The following is a 21,364-nucleotide window of genomic DNA, read 5'->3' on the forward strand; positions in this document are numbered from 1 at the left end:
CCCACTGGCTGTGCCTCCCGCACTCCCGGCCACGGGCTGGAGACCAGGCCCATCCTCCGTCCAGCCCGGCACTCTTTCATGGAGCTCCACCCTCCCGGGTTGGCTTTGGTGGGACATTCTCCCAGTCCCCTCATTCCTTGATACTTCTAGGGTGTCTTTTCAGTCCCAGGATTTTTCCGTGGAGTTGGGTTCCCTGGGGGAACCTTCACGACTGCAGTGTGAGGTTACACAGGTGCCGCACCTGGGGACTGGTTCCCAGGGTCGGTCTGGACTTCCTCCCTGCCTTTAACTCCTGTTAACACAGCTTGCCAACCCCTCTGCTCCTTCTGGACTCCTGACCCCACAACCAGGAGGCCTCCCAGGCAGAACAAATCCCATCAGCGTCTCTGGGACAGCTAGACAGGCAGTGCCGTCTCCCAGGGTGGGCTTCCCTGGTGGCTCAGCTGGTAAAGAATCCGCCTGCAATGCAGGAGACCCCATTTCAATTCCTGGGTCGGGAAGATCCCCTGGAAAAGGGATAGGCTACCGACTCCAGTATTCTTGGGCTTCCCTTGTGGCTCAGCTGGTAAAGAATCCCCCTGCAATGCAGGAGACCTGGGTTCGATCCCTGGGTTGGGAAGATCCCCTGGAGAAGGGAAAGGCTACCCACTCCAGTGTTCTGGCCTGGAGAATTCCATCAACTGGATAGTTCATAGGGTCGCAAAGAGTCGGATACAACTGAGGGACTTTCACTTTTCATCTCCCAGGGCTCTCCTTGGTGGGTGGGGGGTGGGATGTATTGGCTTAAGCAGTGGTGTTGAGGATTGTCTAGACAGAGGGTAGTGAGTAGGTGAACAAAGTGATGATGAGAAAAAGGTGGGACCGGAACCATGGAGAAGAAAGTGAAGGTGGCCCCTGTACAGACTGGCGATGTGCATCCTCTCATTTCATCCCCTCAACAGTACCTATTACAGAGAGGGAGGCGGCACTTAGAGTTTAGGTAAAGAAGCCACCCCAGAGACTCCCCTGGTGGTCCAGTGGCTAAGACTCTGTGCTCCTAGTGCAGAGGGCCCGGGTTCAATCCCTGGTCAGGGAACTAGATCCCTCATGCTGCAGCTAAGACCCAGTTCAGTCAAATAAATAAATATAAAAAAAAAGAGAGAGAGAGAGAATCCACCCCAGCTCTGCCAGACTCCAAGGCCCCTCACAGGCAGACTCCCTTCTCCATCACCCCTTTCCTCCTCCTGCATGTGGTGAGGGGTCTTTGGAAGACACAGTTTGTTCTGATGGAATCCTCCTTCTTGGTGGAGTGACCGCAGCTCCCAACTCCCCCGCACGCTGAGTCCAAGCTCTGGAATTAGGAAGGGTGTCAAGGTCTCCCCGTGAAGTGCCCACCCTCTCGCCTGCCATCTGCTCTTCCATTGGACTGTCCACACCCACAGACAAGCTCGTTGCTCGTTCACATTGCCCGGCCTCTGGGGTCCCCACCCCTTCCAGCTAGTCCACACCTTGCCCCTTGTCCGCTATGTCCTTGTCGTTCTCCAACATTGCAGCTCCCGGAAAGCCCTTCCCGGGGAGCTTAGTAACTGATTGGATGGTAGGATGAGGGGAGAGGAGAGGAGGAGGGTAGACTCCCCTGTCTATGCACCAGCCACCTGTGGCTGCTCAGATTTAACAAATCGAAATGAAAAATCGAATCCCTCGGTTGCATCAGCCACATTTCAAGTGCTCAGCAGCACATGGAGTTAGTGGCAGATATGGAATATTTCTGTCCTCCTGGAAAGTTCTGTTGGACAGTACTGGTCTAGAAAGACTCCTAGATTGGTGACTGGGGTCCCCGCAACTAAATGACTCAATGGCACGTCCATCTAATGGACATGAGTTTGAGCAAACTCTGGGAGATAGTGAAGGATGGAGAAGCCTGGCATGCTGCAGTCCATGGGTCGCAAGGAGTCAGACACGACTCAGTGACTAAACAAGAACTAAGTGAGGGAAAAGGGCAAGGAGTAGGGCTTGTAGGGGTTCAGTTTGGGACACTGAGTTTAAGGGTCTGTAGGACCCCCACGTGGAAATGTCCAGTAGGAAATCAAAGGTTCCTCTCCTCCTCCACCCCAATCCCCCCTAAACAGGTTTGAAACTCAACTGAGATCCTCTCCTTGGGAATTTCAAGGGCCTTAGTAAAATCCAACTCTAAATATCCCTAGGAAACCCCTAGAAGACAGCTGTGCTGAAATGGCACTCAGGGTAGAAGCTGTGTGTGTTTGTAGGGTCTGTGTCTGTGTCTGGCTTGGGATGGCTCGGGAAGGGAGAAGAAGGTGCTAGTAGGCAAAAAGAGGGCTGTCTTGGCTGGAGCTGGCCTGACACCGTGAACTCCATTATCTCTTAGAGGAAGAGAGTAGAGAAAGCAAGGGTCTGGAGAATCACCGTTTAGACCCTGGGGTCATCAGAACTGAAGTGAATCCTAGGGATAATCCTGTTTGCATCTCTGTGGAATCCTCGCCATTTATGGGACAATAGGTGCAAACCCCCAAAAAAATCATTTACTTTTTCTAACTTGGTTCTTCAAATTCTCTCCTCAAACTCTTCCTAATAGGATAGTGAAAGTGAAAGTGACTCAGTTGTGTCTGACTCTTTGTGACCCCATGGACTATACAGTCCATGGAATTCTCCAGGCCAGAATATTGGAGTGGGTAGCCATTCCCTTCTCCAGGGGATCTTCCCAACCCAGCCCAGGGATCAAAGCCAGGTCTCCTGCATTGCAGGCAGATTCTTTACCAACTGAGCCACAGAGGAAGCCCTTATCCCAATAGGATAAGTCAGACACTATTGCCCTTCTGTGGTTCTTTCCTAACTATTGATCTGAGCTCACTTGGCTTTGAACATGAAGCTCCACACCCCTTCTCTGGCTCGTTCAGAATCCTAGGCGTGGAGCTAAACTCAGATCTCAGGGTGTGAGGAGAAACAAACACCATCATGTCCCCTCTTTCCCTCTTCTTACTCCAGCATGTTCTAGAAAAGACACAGCTCCCAGGGGGCATTTGGAACTACAAGTTTTGCCCAAGGAGGATGGGCCAGGCAGTCAGCAGAGAGCAGGCGGATGGAACAGCCCACTGAGTTCACCCTGTCCCGGCCCCCGGGGTCCCCACTTATCCAACTGGGAGAGGAAAAGACCACCACCCTGGGCTGCTGGCCAGTGACCGTCTTCACGGTGATGCTAAGGGCACAGAGAGAAAAACCATAGGACGCCCCCTGGCGGTTATCCTCAGCCTTGGCTGTTCTCCAGCTGATATCAGGATCTCAGGGCATAGCTCAGTCAGTAAAGAATCTGCCTGCAAAGCAGGGGACCCGGGTTCAATTCCTGGGTGGGGAAGATCTTCTTGAGAATGAAATGGCATCCCACTTCGGTATTCTCACCTGGAGAATCCCATAGACAGAGGAGCCTGGCAGGCTACAGTTCATGGGATCCCAAGAGTTGACATGACTTAGGGACTAAACCGCCACCACCCTGGTTTAGGTTTAACTGGCTGAGGGTGGGGTCAGTTCTGGTTTAACTGCTCAAGGGTGGGGCCAGGTGTTTTAAAAACTCTTACATTCCTCCTCACCCTGCCACACCTCACCCAGGAGATCCTAATATGCAGGCTTGATTTATAGCCTGTGTTCTAGGGCACGACCCCTTTCAAAGCTGCTCCCAGGGTAGACTGCGGTAGACTGTGGTTTGTGTGGAGAGAAGTGTCCAAGGCCCCTGAGGCTGGCACCATGATCCAGAGACCACAGCATAGGAGACACGTTGCTGCCAGCACTGCCAGAAAGGACTCCTGCACTCGGTATGTGCGTGGGACAAACAGGTGTCTTCTGCTCCACCTCTGGATCTGGAGCAGAGGCTACGCCAATGGCACTGCAGCAGCCCACGAGGGGGACACTCGAAGGCAGGCCTGGGATTGCAGCTCGTTAGGGGTTGTGAAACCGCATAACTCAGATTGGGACTTAAACCCATCGGGCCCACTTACACTCCACAGAGTGTGGGTCATCTCTCAAGGTGAGAGCTGCCTCAAAATATGGCATGGTTAGTTTTAAGGGCTAGGTAATTTCACAGACTAATGAGTAAGAGGAGTATTCCAACTATTTTGGGAAGGAGTTGAGGGGACAGATTTCCAGGAATTGGGCTATCACCCACTTTGATGGTTAGCCTCAGAACGTCAGGGTCCGTCAGGGGGGTATGTCACTTAGCTTGCCGATGTGTGGCCATAAGCCTATATTGAGGCTCAAGTTCCAGTGGAGTTGGTTCTTCTGCTGTCTTGGACCCATTTGGTTTCAATGTTGATGGCATGTCCTCAGGTTATATCATTCTTTTAAATGTTGTGCCCTGCCCTCTCCCCCCCTGTTTCAGTTGGGGCGGAAGATTTTCTCTTCTTTGACAACTGCAAACATCCTTGAGTTGGAGGGGGGCTTCCCCAGTGGCTCAGGCGGTAAAGAGCCTGCCTGCAATGCAGGAGCCCCGGGTTCCATCCCTGGGTTGGGAAGATCTTTTGGAGAAGGAAACAGCCACCCACTCCAGTATTCTTGCCTGGGAAAATCCCATGGACAGAGGGCTACAGTCCATGGGGTCTCAAAGAGCCAGACACAACTGAGCGACTAACACTTCTTGAGTTGGAGGGGCTGCTCCAGCATCATGAAGAGGGAGAAAGGAGCTGGACAGGACCCCTAGGGCACTCCTACCCTCGCCCACAGTCCTGCCCCACCCCCTCCCAACAGTGGGCCAGCCCTAGCCGAACCAGAGAGGAAACAGAAGCCACTGGCTGCAAGCCTAGGCTGGGTCACACAAGGCTAATGTGAGCAGCCCCAGCCCTGCTGACGGGGGCGGCTGACAGGGGCAAGACAGAGCTCCCTGAGCCGCTTCCCAGGAGGAAGTCCCTGCCCAGTGAGCTTCACACGGAGCCCAGAGAGCTGCACCCCCACCAGGTGACATCACCACCCCGCCTCAGGTGACATCACCACCCCACCCCAGGTGACATCACTATCCCACCCCAGGTGACATCACCACCCCGCCCCCAGGTGACATCACCACCCCCCCTCCCCGCATCTGCCCCCTGCCTCCTCCCTGGTGGGAACTCACATGTACACGTCATACACACCACACATGTGCACACACACATACACACGCACCCCGTACTAACACTACTGGCCCTCATATCCAACCTGGCCCTGTAGCTCAGTCCACCTCTTGGGAGTTACTCAGAAACACAGCTTTATTGAAGTTAGATTTGAAACTTTATTGAAGTTAGGTCTGGTAATTTAACTGGACAGAGTGAGGGTGAGGCTGGGGGGACAGGGACCAGCGTCCCATGGAGGATCACTCACGAGAAGCTGGAGCAGACCCTCCCATCACCACAAGAGACTATACAGCAGACCTGGGCGCTGGGGCCAGGGCCACCAGGGAGGCGGTCAGTGTAGCAACAGGGGCCTGGCTAGGGCTCTCAACCGGAAGTGGACATTTCCTCTGAGCTTTTAGCGCCCGTCCTTCCACAAACACATGTGTCTGTCTGTCCTGCCCCTGACCCAGTCATACAGACATGACCTGGGAGGGAGCGTTTCCCTCTTCTCTGTGCCTCCCTTCTTCTTCAGGGTGAGTTCCAGGATGCAAGGGCTCCTGTGAGTTCAGGGGCAACTGATTAAAGGTGGAAGGAATCTGGGAATAAAGAGGGAACTCTCTGCGGGGGCTTGAGTCTGGGTGCAGCAAGGAGCCGGAGAAGGCAATGGCACCCCACTCCAGTCCTCTTGTCTGGAAAATCCCATGGACGGAGGAGCCTGGTAGGCTTCAGTCCATGGGGTCGCTAAGAGTCGGACACAACTGAGCGACTTCACTTTCACTTTTCACTTTCATGCATTGGAGAAGGAAATGGCAGCCCACTCCAGTATTCTTGCCTGGAGAATCCCAGGGACGGGGGAGCCTGGTGGGCTGCCGTCTATGGGGTCGCACAGAGTCAGACACGACTGAAGTGACTTAGCAGCAGCGAGAAGCAAGCTGAGAGTCTGCTTGAGATACACATGGAGGAGGGGCTGAAAGGAGGTCTCCAGCCAGGGGCCCCTTCCCCAGCTACAATCTCAGTGCCCATCTCCCTGCCCCTCCATCACCCAGGAGACCAGGTTCCTGTCTCCTCTCCAGGTCACAGAGGCAAGCAGCAAGCACAGGGAAAGGGCCCTGCCGGGAGCCCAGGCTCACTTCCACCAGCCTGTGTTCCTTACAGGGAAGGAGACCCCAGGTGGTCTAAACTTCCATCTGGGCTCCCAGCTCAGTTCCACCCAGAATGGCCAGTGAGGGCTCCCTGCCCTCTGGGAAGGCGATGATGCCCTGTTTCTGGCTCCAGAGGGCCAGCTGCAGGGGTGTGCAGCCAACCCCTTCCTGGATGTCCAGCTGGGCGCCAGCCTTGACCGGCACTCTGAGGATGGCCATGTTGCCCTTGAGGGTGGCCAGGTGTCCAGCCCACCTTGTTGTGGGCATGGACGTCTGCATGGTGCTCCAGGAGGTGAATGATGCTCAGGAAGGGGCGTCCCCTCTGGACTGCCAGGTGAAGGGGTGTCCAGCCCGACTGTTCAGCGGCATTGGAGTCGCAGCCCCACATTTCAGTAGGGTGGACACCACCACCTCTGCCCCATGGCGGGCAGCCAGGTGCAGGGGGGGTCCAGTTCATGCCTCCAGGAGCCCCCACGTCGGCCTGGCTCTCAGCCAGCAGGTGGATGATCTCCAGGTGGCCCTTGTAGGCTGCTAGATGCAGGGGTGTCCAGACCTGTTGGGTCGGCAGCTCCAGGCTGGCCTCATACCTGAGCAGCATCTTGCAGATAAGGTACTTGCCCCTGGCAGTGGCGGTGTGCAGTGGGCTGTAGCTACTCTGGTCGAGGGTATCAGGGGCCACCCCACTTTTTAACAGATGTTGGATGGCCCTCCCTTTGCCTCCCTCCACTGCGAGGTGCAGTGGCATTCTCAGGTTTCTCTGCTAACCACCCAACTCCGCCCCCTGGGCTGGCTGGCAGCTTGACCAGGCTGATGTGGCCAAAGTAGGCGACCACATGCAGAGGGGTCTTGCCCTCAAGCCTCTCGCAGGTTGGGGTCATCTTGATGGGAGACCAGAAGCCGGGCCACATTCTCAGAGTTGTTCTGTGCTGCCAGGTGGAGTGGGGTCCACCCCTCGTGCTCCTGGGCATCCACACGGGCCCCCTGGTCCAGGAGCAGATGGGTGGAGCTGTTGTCCCCATTCTGGGCTGCAAAGTGCAAGGGGGCCCAGCCATCCTCATCCGCCAGGTTGGCGTCTGCGCGGTGCTCCAGGAGCCTGCTTATCTGGAGCAGTGATGAGGAGGGGCGTGTAGCCGCAGGCTGTCTGGCAGTCCACGTCCACCTCCTGAGCCAGCAGCAGCCTCACCCCCTCCATGTGGTCCCAGGCTACCCGGAAGTGAAGGGGGGTGGTGAGCTTGTTCTCATAGATTCACTCCTGCTCATCACTAGGGACCAGGCTCTCACTGTCCGCCCAAGAGTCACAGAACCTGCTTCAAATAGTCTCCTGAGTCTGAAGGGAGGAAGACAAGATTGAGAAAAGGACCTCTGACTTTGTCCAGGGGTCATCTCAGTCATCCCTCTACCTCCTGGAAGTACCATCCAGGAACAGAGTTTCCTGGATGGGGTAAATGCAGGTCCTTTCCCTAGATCCTGGATCTCTACTCAGGCTCCATCGCCCTAGACAGCAGCTGAGTCTGGCAGTTCTTCTTGTAAGGATGAGGCAGAAAGGGGCCGGTCCGGAAGTAAACCTTGACTCCACCACTTAGCATCACCTGCTCTCTGCCTCTTTGAGCCTGGGGGTCCTGATCCCTGAGGAGGACACAAGCAATGGCTACCTTGTGCTACCATCGTGAAGACAAATCCTGTAGGTAAGAACTTCCGGAGAAGTGCCTGGCACAAAGTAAATAAATGCAAATTGAAGATAAATTTGTGGTGGAGCTCCGTGATGTGAACTCCTCCAGAGGTGCTCAGGGACCCATTTCCTCCTGCTGTACCCAGTGGTGTATTAGAATTAAAAGCAACGATTTCCAAAAAGAAAAAAAAAATCCAAACAAACCAACCCACAAACAAATGGAAATCACTGCTCAGACCAAACCCCAAGAGATTCTGAGTAAATAAATTATTCTAGGATGGCTCAGGAGAACCAGATACTCTTTCATCCCTCAAGAAATTCCATTATGCCACCAGGATTGAAAACTGATGTTCCCCTTTCCCTGGCCAGGGAGGGAGGAGTTCAGCCTGAAAAAAACACAGTCCTGAAGGCGAAGCAGGGCCAGGCCCCCCAGGGACACAGGCATTTCTGGAACTCAGGGCTGGGTGCCCAGAAAGGGAACACAAACTCCAGGCCTGCAGAGGAGGTAGGCCAGGGAGGATGGCAGAGAATCGGTTTGAGTTCCCTTACTCCTCCGCTGTGCGTTCTCAGGTTCCAGCTGAGACCTGTCTGGACTCACTGCTGTCTGTTCAGTTCAGTGGCTCAGTCGTGTCTGACTCTTTGCGACCCCATGGACCGCAGCATGCCAGGCCTCCCTGTCCATCACCAACTCCTGGAGTTTACCCAAACTCATGTCCATTGAGTCGGTGATGCCCTCCAGCCATCTCATCCTCTGTCATCCCCTTCTCTTCCTGCCCCCAATCCCTCCCAGCATCAGGGTCTTTTCCAAAGAGTCAGCTCCGCTCAGGTGGCCAAAGTATTGGAGTCTCAGCTTCAGCATCAGTTCTTTCAATGAACACCCAGGACTGCTCTCCTTTAGGATGGACTGGTTGGATCTCCTTGCAGTCCAAGGGACTCTCAAGAGTCTGTTAGCTCCTGGCAGATCTCCTCACTGACCTGGGGAACCGAAAGACAGGGGGCGGATCAGATGAGCGCAGAGTGGTTCTGGTCCATGCCGGCCTCGCCTCCTCCCTTCGCCTCTCAGGGCTCTCCTCCCACCCTGTACCAGGAGACCCCTCCTCGCTCCTGCCCGCCACCAGCTGTGTCTAGGGGAAAGCCCTGAGCTGGGGATGCCCTGCCCAAGAAAGAGTGGCCCAGGGTTTCGGCTGCCCCCTGGGCCATAGGGAAGGCAGGGTGGTAGCCCTGTGGGTTCAGCCCGGAGTCCCGCACTGGCTCACAGCTGGTTCCCTGGTGAGGCGGGTAAGGACAGCGGAGCAGGTACGATGCTGACCGGCAGGGCGGGGAAAGTGGGGGCGAGCCACGGGCGCCCTCTGCAGGACGGGGCCTGTTTAACCCCACACACGTCAGGGAGGGCATGTCCTTCTCAGGGTTGGCCGCGGCCACCACCAGCTCTCAGAGCACCCTCGAGCAAATTAGGAAAAGGTATCCCTGAGCGACTGTGCGGCTTGCCCAGCAGAGCACGCGCTGAGTCTGGTCCCCACCTGCCCCGCAGCCAGGCGGCCTCATGGGGCGCGCACACTTGCATGCGCATCCTTAGTGCCTGCGAGATGAGGCCCCGCCGCGCACTTATGCACCTCCCCGGGCCGGCACGCTGCGCAGGACAGCTTCCCGGCCAAGGCCTCGCTCTCATGGTGGGCCACCGGACTCTGGAGCAGCCAAAGCAGCATGTCTGTCTCCGCTATGATGTCTGCTCTAAGAAACATTAGTAGTGTAGCGTTAGATTCTCAGTTGTGTCTGACTCTTTGCAACCCCATGGGCTGTAGCCCGCCAGGCTCCTCTGTCCATGGGATTCTTCAGGCAAGAATACTGGAGTGGGTTGCCATTTTCTTCTTCAGAGGATCTTCCCAACCCAGGGATCGAACCTGGGTCTTCTGCGTTGTAGGCAGATTGTTTACTATCTGAGCTACAGGGAAGTCCCCAAGAAACAGACACACAGCAAAAGAAGCCACAGGTTGGACTGCAGTTCTTCCCCATTTTAAGTGTTTTTCCCTCTACCATGTCCCCTGTACCTCCTCCCAAAACCCAGCCCCGGGCTTAGGCGCACCCACACATGAGCATCAGGAAGCAGGCAAGTTGGGACCCTGTCTTGGAGGAGTGTGTGTGTTTGTGTGTATGTGTGTTCATGCACAAGCATTGCTTCAGTCATGTCTGACTCTTTGAGACTATGGACTGTAGCCCACAAGGATCCCCTGTCCATGGGATTCTCCAGGCAAGAATATTGGAGTGGGTTGCCATGTCCTCCTCCAGGAGATCTTCCTGGCCCAGGGATCAACCCCACTTCTCGTATGTCTCCTGCATTGGCAGGAGGCTTAGATTTGAGCAGCCGGGTCTCTGGACCACCTCCAGATCCTCCCAGGCCAAGACTGGCCATGGCCCGTCACTGTGAGCCTTTGCTGTCCAAAGGCAGCCGGACTGACTGGCAGGCCTAGTTATAGGCTTTGATTTTGAACTTTGCTAGATTATCCAAGTTCCCTGACAGTCTGTTTACCTGACATCCTGGCAGGGCTGGGGGTGGGAGAGACAGGAAAGAATATTTTGAGGCAGAATATCAGAGGCAGAAAGCATGGTCTGGGCTGAAGTTTGCCCTTTCTTTCACTGTCGTGTGAGCTCTAGAAAGCAGAGGGAGGAAGGTAGGAGGGTGAGGTCCCCAACATAAACCTGCACCTGCCCCGCCCCCACGAAGCCCCCGCCTCCCACAGTCCCTTCCAGGTCCCCATCTGACGGCACGACTGTCACCTGCTACCTGAGTACGGCTTCTTCTGAGTGAGTATCTCCCAGATCACGATCCCGAAGCTGCAGACAGGGCAAGTGCACCCTGAGTGACTTCCTCGGGTATCCAGCCAGAGGGGCCCCGTGGACCACAAAATCCCAGGCAAAGCCTCTTTGGCCGGAGTCCTGCCGCACCCCTCCTCCTCCCACATGGGCAGGGTGGGACCCGACGTCACCCCTGTACTGCCCTCTGCGCCTTGGGGTCCAGGCAGCGTGTTGACAGCAAGCTGCTTGCTGGGTATGTGGCCGGGAGCCCCGCCCCCAGCTCACCCGTGCATGTCGTATTTGGGCCCTGGATCCTTGTTACTCTCCAGGAACATCTCAGGGGGATGTAGCTAAGGGTGCCCTGCAGAGCTGACCTCTTGATGCACTGCATCTGGGTCCACTGTTCCATCCTCTTGGACAGGCCAAAGTCTGAAACCTGGAAGGAAGCCCAGGGTGGGGGTGGGAGGGCAATAGGGTCTTGCCTCCAGAAACCTGCCTGAGTTCCTCATCCCTCCCGCCTTCCTCATTTCCACTGTTGTGTAGTCACTGAGAGGACAGGCTCTCTCCCATAGCTACCGTGGACGACAGAATGACCTCGGACAAGTTACCTTCTCAGAGCCTCCATTTCCTCATCTATAAAATGGGAATAATACCAGAACTTAACTCGTAGAGCTATTATGAGCATTGGATGAGGAAATATAAAAAAAGCACTTAGACAGTGCCTGGTGCACAATGAGTACTTGGTAGGTGTGGCCATTACCTGAAGGGTCTGTGGATAAAGTTGCTGCCTTTGGTGAGCTTCTGTTCATCCCACTTCCATGGGCCCTGAAGCACTGACGCCATGTATATTTATCCCACGCTCTGCTTCCATCCATTGATTCATTCATATACCAATTGCCAGTTCACTGAATTCCAACCAGGCTGGGTACTGAGAATCAGACAGCAGATAAGAAAGATGAAACCGGGACTTCCCTGGTGGTCCAGTGGTTGAGAATCCACCTTCCAATGCAGGGGACACGAACTTAATCTCTGGTTGGGGAACCAAGATCCCACATGCTATGGGGGATCTAAGCCCATGAGGTGCAACTACTGAGCCTGTGTGCTCTAGAGTCCGTGGTCCGCAATGAGAAGCCCACATGCCACGATGAAAGAAAGACCCCCCCCCTCCCGGGCCACAACAAAGAGCCCACAAACCACAATGAAGATCCAACGTGGCCAAAAAAAAAAAAATTTCTTCTTTGAAAGATGAACCCCCCACACCCATTACTCTTCTAAGTGGTTATTCAAATAAGGAGTAGAGTTACTAATGAAACAGTTTCATAAATGACTATATACTTACAATTGGGGTTAGCAATATGCAGAGACAGACACAGTGAGGATATATAACAGAGGCACATGGGGGTGGATCAAGGAAAACTTCCCTGAGGAGGTGTTATTTAGGCTGAGAGCTGAAAAATGAGGAGACCTTTGCTAGACAAGGAGGGACTAGTGGAATGCTGTTCTTGACAGTGGAAACAGAATGTGCAAAGGTTCCAGGGCAGAATGAAAGTGTAATATGTCTTAGGAACTGGAAAAAAAAAACACACAAAAGGTCATCATGACCCTTCTTAAAAACATCTCACTTACACACATCATTACTTGAATCAAAGAATGGGATAGAGATGATTCTGTCCACATTAGAAATGGAAGACTGAGGTCCAAAGAGGATTATTGCAGGCATCCTGATACCCAGTTTCATGCCCCAAATTTCACTATGTATCCATCTGTTTTAGGTGTGATCCATGCCTTTAGTATTTGGCCATGAAGGGAGCTGCTTAGAACTCTATGACAGGCCAACCAGACAGTAGATAATTCAGCTCCTGTGGAGAAGACTCTGGAGTGGCAGGGGACAGACAGGGTAACCTTGACATGCATGTAGCTGTCTAGGAGGATGTTGCCTGGCTTGAGGTCCAGATGGAGCAGCAGCAGCTTAATGCTGTGGAGAAAGTTCATGGCCAGGTTGGTCTCATGGATGGTGCAGACCTTGAGCTGCCAGCCGAGGCTGTGAGTGGAAAGCATCTTCTCCAGAGAGCCACTGGCCATGAACTCCATCACAACACCTAGGGGCTGCCTGCAAATCCCACAGATGGACACGATGTGCTGAAACTTGATCTTCTCCATTTCGGCTGCTTCTTCAATGAGGCAATTCACATCAGAGCTATGGAGAAGGGGGCGTGAAAGATGGAAGCTGGCGACCCTTTAATTACAAGAGGAACTAGCAGGACACACAAACTAGACTTGATGCCAGGCTGCACAGACCCAGAGACCTCTTTGGGAGCTTGTGAGGTGGTGGAGGAGGAAAGAGAGATATGAAAAGATGCTCAGGTTAGGGTCCAGCAACAAAACAGGAAGCGAAGGAGTCTGTGAATTTAGGGGTCAGCCCATTCTACAGAAGCAGCCACCAAAAGCCTGCTGTTTATTCTGGCTACCTATATATGTCTATCTCCCACAGGAGACCACAAGCCCATGGAGGACTAAACAGGCCTCCTGCTTCTGTTTTAAAATATTTATCGAGGTACCAGCTCACACCAATCAGAACGACCATCATTAAAATGTCTACAAATAGCAAATGCTGAAGAGGAAGTGGAAAAAAGAGAACCCTCCTACACTGTTGGTGGGAATGTAAGTTGGTGCAGCCACTGTGGCCGGCAGTATGGAGGTTCCTCAAAAAAGCTAAAAACTGCTGAACAATCTGGCAATCCCACTCCTGGGCGTATATTCAGACAAAACTATAACTCAGATATATGAGCCCTATGTTCATATCAGCACTATCCACAATAGGCAATATATGGAAACAAACTAAATATCCATCAACAGGTGAGTGGATAAAGAAGATGTAGTACATATATACAGTGGAAGACTACTCAGCCATAATAATGAGAGAATGCCATTTGCAGCAAATGGATGCAACTAGAGATTATCTTACTAACCAAAGTCAGAAAGAGAAAGACAAATACATATGATATCACTTATATGTGGAACCTAAAATACGATGCAAATGAACTTATCGATGAAACAGAACAGAATCATGGACATGGAGAACAGACCAGTGGTTTCCAAGGGGAAGGGGGTTCATAGAGGGATGGAGTGTAAGGCTGGGTTAGCAGATGTAAACTTTTATATATAGAATGGATAGACAATAAGGCCCTACTGTGTAGCACAGACAACTATATTCAATATCCAATGATAAACCATAATGGCAAAGAGTATTTAGAGAAAGCATACATATATATATATATATATATATATATATATATATATATATGTAACTGAGTCACTTTGCTATATAGCAGAAATTAACACATTGTAAATTAACTATAATAAAAATATGGAAGAATATCATTTATTGCCTTTTTGATTATGGAAGTAATAGATATATATGTATATGCATACACACACACACATACCTTGTAGAACATCAAGGGACTAGAAAATTAGGGAATTTCCTGGTTGCCCAGTGGTTAGCACTCAGCGCTTTCACTGTAGGACCTAGGTTCAACCCTTGATCGGGGAACTAAGATCCCACAAGCTGCATGGCATGCCCCCCTCCCCTCACCAATTAAATCATCAGTAACCCAACCTTCTGGAGAAGGCAATGGCACCCCACTCCAGTACTCTTGTCTGGAAAATCCCATGGACGGAGGAGCCTGGTGGGCTGCAGTCCAGGGGTCGTGAAGAGTCAGACACTGACTGAGCGACTTCACTTTCACTTTTCACTTTCCTGCACTGGAGAAGGAAATGGCAACCCACTCCAGTGTTCTTGCCTGGGGAATCCCAGGGACGGGGGAGCCTGCTGGGCTGCCGTCTGTGGGGTCGCACAGAGTCAGACACGACTGAAGCGACTTAGCAGCAGCAGCAGCAGCAACCCAACCTTCTACAGTTGGCCTCTGTTAATAATTTACTATATTCTTTCACAATACATTTCAAGGAGTTTCTCTCCTCTTCTCCCTCCCTATCCCTCTTTCCTCCTACACTCTCCCTTGCCATCACATAGTGTGGGCTGTTTTTGACCTGCTTTTCCCTGTCAGGGTAGCGTGAACATGTTCTGAATCATTATTCTCCTGAAGCGAGCTCTGTAATGGCTGTATGGGATTCCATTTTGGAGATGAACTATAATTATTCATCTTTGTACCCGTCACAGCACACAGCCACACATAGCACAAGGCATCTTTGCTGAATTGAAGTCAAGACTGAAGGGAAAGCCTTACAGAATAAGCATTTGCAAAACCTTTCACTCTTCGCTGCCCATGCCCACAGAACAGCAAATATGCAGATTGTTATAGATTGTTTGGGGACAGTGGGGATGAAGATTAAGGAGAAATGACATTTTTTAAAAAAAAGCAAAGTATGTGCAAAGCTGCGCTGGCATTGCAGTCAGAGGCTGCTGGAAATCTGTTCATAGGGCCTCCCTGGGAAGCCAGCCAGAGACGCCTCACCTCCAGGAAAAGGCACCTGTCCCTGCCCACCCCTCCTCACCCCCGCAACTGGACAGGTTGGCTGGTCCAGGTTTAGGGCTTCTTGTCTTCTCTACTATTCAAGAGATCTCCCTGCCCCTCCCCCAACCTCTGCAATTTATTTTTTTTTATCTGTCTCCTCTTGTCCTTTTGAGATCATAAGAATTGAGAAGACATCCATCACGAAGTGGAAAAAACACAGGATCTGGGGCCACTTTGCCTTGCTTTCCAATCCCAATTTCATCTCTGTACGACCTTGAACAAGCAAACTCTCTGGGTCTCAGTCTGTTAACTGTAAAATGGAAACAGGAATGTGCACAACTCCCCTTGGGACCTACTCTGCTTGAAAGTATTTGCTACAGCCACCGTCTCTCTTCCTCACCTCCCCCACCCCTTCATCTGGTTTCCGGTCCTAATGTCTCACTGGTCAGTTATCACTATAGCCTACAGGCAATTTTCTGTCCTTGGAGTGGGATTGGTCCCTCCTTCGCAGGCTCCTGTTCTGTTACTTGATCACTAGACCCAGTCCCAGTGTCTCCAGGCAACCTCAGCATCTCTAATTGGGTATTCACATTTAAAGTGTCTAAAACTAAACTCCCGATTCTCTCTTCAAACCCACTCCCCGCTCAGCCTTCCCCATCTCAGTGAATGGGCTCCGTCCCTCTAGTCGTCACAGATCTTGATTATCCTGGACTCCTCTCTTCCTCTCCTTCCCACAACCCGCTTCTCAGCACATCCCGTCAGTGCTACCTTCAAAATACAGCGAGAATCTGGGGGAAGAGGGGAGGAATTAATTGGGAGTTTAGGACTGACAAATACACAGTGCATCAGTTCAGTTCAATCGCTCAGTCATGTCCGACTCTTTGCAACCCCATGAACCGCAGCACGCCAGGCCTCCCTGTTCATGACCAACTCCTGGAGTTCACCCAAACCCTTGTCTATTGAGTCGGTGATGCCATCCAACCATCTCATCCTCTGTCGTCCCCTTCTTCTCCTGCCCTCAATCTTTCCCAGCATCAGGGTCTTTTCCAATGAGTCAGCCCTTCACATCAGGTGGCCAAAGTATTGGAGTTTCAGCTTCAACATCAGTCCTTCCAATGAACACCCAGGACTGATCTCCTCTAGGATGGACTGGTTGGATCTCCTTGCAGTCCAAGGGACTCTCAAGAGTCTTCTCCAACACCACAGTTCAAAAGCATCAATTCTTCGGTGCTCAGCTTTCTTTATGGTCCAACTCTCACATCCACACATGACTACTGGAAAAACCATAGCCTTGACTAGATGGACCTTTGTTGACAAAGTAATGTCTCTGCTTTTTAATATGCTCTCTAGGTTGGTCATAACTTTCCTTCCAAGGAGTAAGTGTCTTTTAATTTCATGGCTGCAATCACCATCTGCAGTGATTTTGGAGCCCAGAAAAATAAAGTCAGCTGCTGTTTCCACTGTTTCCCCAGCTATTTGCCATGAAGTGATGGGACCGGATGCCATGATCTTAGTTTTCTGAATGTTGAGCTTTAAGCCAACTTTTTCACTCTCCTCTTTCACTTTCATCAAGAGGCTCTTTAGTTCTTCACTTTCTGCCATAAGGGTGGTGTCATCTGCATATCCATGTTTGCATGCTAATTTGCTTCATTCCTGTCCAACTCTTTGTGCCCCATGGACTGTAGCCTGCCAGGCTCCTCTGTCCATGGGATTCTCCAGGCAAGAATACTGGAGTGGGTTGCTGTGCCCTCCTCCAGGGGATCTTCTTGACCCAGGGATCAAACCTGTGTCTCTTACATCTCCTGCATTGGCAGGCAAGTTCTTTACCACTAGTGCCACCTGGGAAGCCCCATATATACAATACTATGTTTAAAATAGTGGGCTTCCCAGGCGGAGAAGTGATTAAGAACCTTCCTGCCAATTCAAGAGACGTAAAAGATGCAGGTTTAAACCCTGGGTCAGGAAGATCCCCTTGAAGGAGTGCATGGCTACTCACACCAGTACTCTTGCCTGGAGAATCTTGCATGGACAGAGGAGCCTGTGGGCTACGGTCCATAACATCGCATAGAGTCAGACAGGTCTGAAGCGACTTAGCACACACAACGCGCACACACACTTAAAATAGATAGCCAAAATACCCAAACATAAAACAGAAGCAATATTATAACAAATTCTATAAAGATTCTTTAAATGGTCCACATCCAAAAAAAACTTAAAAAAAAAAGATAACCAAGGAAGACCTATTGTATAGTTCAGGGAACTCTGCTCAATATTCATATCTGTAATAATCTAAATGGAAAAAGAATTTGAAAAAGAAAAGCTATATGCACATGCATAAGTGAGTCACTTTGCTGTACACATGAAACTATCACAACACTGTTAATCAACTATGTGTGTGCTGTGTGTTTAGTCGCTCAGTCGTGTCTGACTCTTTGTGACCCTGTAGACTGTAGCCCACCAGACTCCTCTGTCCATGGGATTCTCCAGGCAAGAATACTGGAGTGGGTTGCCATGCCCTCCTCCAGCAATACAACCCTACCTTGCTTTAATTTTTCATGAGTTCAGCATAAGCTGGACTGCTCAAATGGATTTGGTAGTTTGTTTTTTAAAGGTATCTGGGTACAAACCCTAGGATATCGACCCATGCAAAGAGCAGAAGAGTTCCTATGACATTCTGCTTATCAATTTGTTGTAAGTGTTACAACAAATGTATAAGCAAAAGCAAAATTATAAGCATTGTTAGGTTTGCATGTAAGTCTCCTGCTGCTTCTGCCTTGGCAGGTGGATTCTGTATCACTGAGTCACCATGGAAGCATATCTGTTGCATTCATCATTATATTCATTATATCTTAGGGTCCAGCACAGCACCTGGCACATAATAGGTGAGCAATAAACATTCATCAAGAGGACAAATGAATGAAAAGATGAAAGGAGGATCCAGTGAAGTCATACCCATAAAACTCCCAGGGGAGCTCTCCACAGGTGGCAGGCACTAATTACTGTAAATAAATTTCTTAGTCCTTTGGGATTGGAAAGGGAATTGGGATGGGAGTTACTGTCAACGTCTCATGAGTTGTCTTATCAATGCCATCTGTTTCCCTTTGCTCTTTGCTTCAAAGGCTGTAAATGATCTGGACAGATTCTACAATGATCTGACTCTACTCCCAAGCCAGGATGTTGAAGGAGGAAGATGGGTGAGTCTGGGACTGTCTCACTTTGCCCTTATTTGTTAAGCAGGAAGGGGTCTGGGAACTAGGAAGGGGCTTGGCTGTGTGGGATGGGAGGCTGTGTCTTGGGAGCTTGCGTAGTGACCATGGAGAATGTCTAGAAAAGATGCCACACTGTCCCCCGCACCCCCAAGGACCTCCAGTTGACATCCCAGGAGCCTTGGGAGGAGGACATGGTGCCTATCTCAGACTTCACATCCCAAAGCGCCTCCTCCGTGGCTGCACTAGGGGCCAGGGCACAGCCAAGTCCTGGCCAATCTGGTAGGAATGGGACTGGAGATGCATCTCAGTGGGAAGGCAGAGATGGGTGGAAGCATTGCAGGAGAGTTAGCACCAGGGAAAAGGAGGCCTGCTAGGGAGAGGCCACAGCATGTATCATGGGACTTGGGAGGAGCCAAAGATAAAAAAGGACAGACTGTAGCATGCCAGGCTCGGGCAGCTGGCAGTGCCGCTGTGAGGGCCGGCAGATGAGTGGGCTGGGCAGGTTCTCAGGCCAGTAGGCCGGCAGCCTCCACCTTCCAAGCCCCCTGCAGCGTGCACTGGCTGCTCTGGGACCACACCAGGGGGATAAGGCACTTCCCCCAGGTCACCGAGCATCGCTGAACCAAGTACCGCAGCTCCTCAGCAAGCCCAGCGCTGCCTGCCCGCTCTGTGGGTTCAGGGGTGGCTAGGAGGGCGGCAAAGGGCCACCCAGAGCCGTCATCACCAGGCTGACACCCCGAAGGAAGGCGAGGCTGCAAAACAGGAGGCCAGACCCGATCCGGAGGTGGGATTGAACAAAGGGATCTGCTCACTTTACCTCTGTGGATTTCAACGAACAGGTCTGGGTCCGCAGACAGAGCTGAGCGTATTTCAGATGGAAACAGACAGGCTGCGCCTGGGGGAGCTCAGGCCACCGGACAGTTTCCAGAGGCGGAGAGGACGGTGCTCAGTCTCAGACCGGCCGCCCCGTCCTCGCGCCCGGGCCTCAGCTTCCCCTCCCCTAAAGGAACTGAAAGCTCGGCGAAAGGAGCGGGGCGGGGCAGGCGGGCGGCGGTCTGGGGGCCTCAGGCGGGAGGCCGGGGAGCTCTCCACCGCGCATTCGGCCCGCCAGCGCTGCTGCGGCGCCTGGGACACCCGGCGAAGCCGCCGCTCGGCCCTCGGCGCCGCTAGGCCTCGACGTCGTCGCGGGTGAAGGCGGGGAGGCCGCCGGCCGCCGCTCCACGCGCGCGGCCATGGCGTCGGCGCGGCCCGCGCTCTTGGCGCCCCGCGCGCTCCGGGCTTGGCTGCCTCCCTGCGTGCGCCACGGGGCCCGGAGGGGCGCGCTGGGCGGGCGGCGGCCCTCCCTCCTCCTCCTGTGGTGTGAGGAGGCACCGGCCCTGCCCAGTGAGGGCTGAGGAAACCCAGCCGAGGCCTGAGGACCCCGGCAGCGATGGCGGCCCAGTCAGGGAAGGGGGCTCCCTCCCGGCTCAGCACCCTGAGAGATCCTGCCCTCAAATGCGTCCGCAGTCTCTGCCTGTGTTTTTTTTTTTTTTTTTTTTCTTCTTTTTTTCCCCTCCCCCAGCTCGAGCCTGGGCAGGGGCTGCAAGAGGAAGGGATCCTGAAGTTGAAGCGGGAGTCTGGGCCGGAGCAGTCGGTCCTCTTTGATGTGGATCTAACTCTGTGCGGAAGTTGATTCATTTATTTATGCAACTCACATATGTCCTGAAAGAAAGAAAGAAAGTTAAGTCGCTCAGCCATGTCCGACTCTTTGCGACCCCGTGGACTGTAGCCTACGAGGCTCTTCCTTCCATGGGATTTTCCAGGCAAGAGTACTGGAGTGGGTAGCCATTTCCTTCTCCAGGGGATCTTCCCAACCCAGGGATTCAACCCGGGTCTCCCACACTGCAGGCAGACGCTTTACCGTCTGAGCTTATATGCCCTGAGGCATATAAAAGTTCAGGGCTGTGCTGGGGGTCTCCATTGTAGAGTGTGGGGACCTGGAACCCACCCCTCCATAACAAATATGGAGTAAAAAAGTTGTAGCGGAGATTTTCTGGTGTGAATCTGTTGGCCTGACTGAGTTAATGCTCCCTTTGTTATTGTTGACTTTTTGTTCGTCGGTCTCTGCATGTAAAAGGTCAACCAAAGGGGTCAGGACCCTTGGGGTGAGGGACTGGACCTCTGTCACAGGGAGCTCCCCTTCCTGGCATGATTTTTGGCCCCAACCTCAGAGGGATGAGCCCCAGGGCTGGGGTTGATCACCGGGGAGGTGAACTCTTTGGTCCAATTCCTGGGGTGGCTTGTTGCTGGGGTGGGGGTGGGGGTCAGAGGTGAGGCTCAGGGAGCATGTGGAGCATACTGGGGTCCCGTCTGCTGGGAGGAGGGGCAACCTGGGAGCCGAGGACCGCAGAGCAGTGTGAGGCTGTGGAGGAACCTGGTCAAGGGCTCAGGGCAGAGACTTGGGGCAGGAAGGGGAGAAAATCCACCTGCAGAGGCCAACGTGGCTGCTGGAGGGAGGGGAAGCCGTCCTGGGGGGGGAAGTCAGCCAAGGGCAGGGCCAGGGGGCGGCCCAGGGAAGCACATCCGGGTGGACTCCCCTTCCTTCCCCTAACTCCCTACTTCCATCCTCTTTCCCTGCATCCACCGTGGGAGGTCCCTTGGTCCTTCTGAGGGTAAAGTGAGGATACAGGATACCTGGTGCTGAGTCTGGAGTAGGGGTGGGGAGTGCCTCTAGGTCTTCAGTCCATGGACTTGCCCTCTCACCTGAGAGACCCCGAGAGCAGGGGAAATTGTAAGTGCTTAAACAGGTGGCTCTCCCAGGGCCATTCCAGCGCAGGCAGTGCTAAATGAGCTGTCACAGGGCAGTGAGGGGTAGGTCACTTCTCACCTGCAACTGGGCAGGTGAGCCAGCATCCGCGGGGAACCTCCCAGAGTGACCGTCCTCAAGTTTGAGGAGCCCACCTACCACAGGAGGACACGCCTTGCCTTTGAGTCCATTCTTGACTCCTACCAGACTCCTGGGGAACAG

General features: G+C 52.9%; 1 protein-coding gene across 1 annotated transcript; it reads right to left on the reverse strand.

Annotated features, from left to right (window-relative positions):
* Positions 1–6,244: 6,244 nt before the first annotated feature.
* Positions 6,245–19,591, reverse strand: ANKK1 (ankyrin repeat and kinase domain containing 1). The gene is given in 17 exon segments (XM_065946142.1): positions 6,245–6,443; positions 6,445–6,587; positions 6,590–6,655; positions 6,657–6,995; positions 6,997–7,065; positions 7,067–7,304; positions 7,306–7,499; positions 7,501–7,543; positions 8,824–8,855; positions 9,494–9,611; positions 10,656–10,712; positions 10,959–11,019; positions 11,022–11,109; positions 12,576–12,870; positions 19,316–19,496; positions 19,499–19,523; positions 19,580–19,591. Coding segments are annotated over 17 exon segments (2,160 nt in total).
* Positions 19,592–21,364: the final 1,773 nt, after the last annotated feature.

The sequence above is a fragment of the Muntiacus reevesi genome, chromosome 9 (genome assembly GCF_963930625.1).
Source record: "Muntiacus reevesi chromosome 9, mMunRee1.1, whole genome shotgun sequence".
Lineage (NCBI taxonomy): Eukaryota > Metazoa > Chordata > Mammalia > Artiodactyla > Cervidae > Muntiacus > Muntiacus reevesi.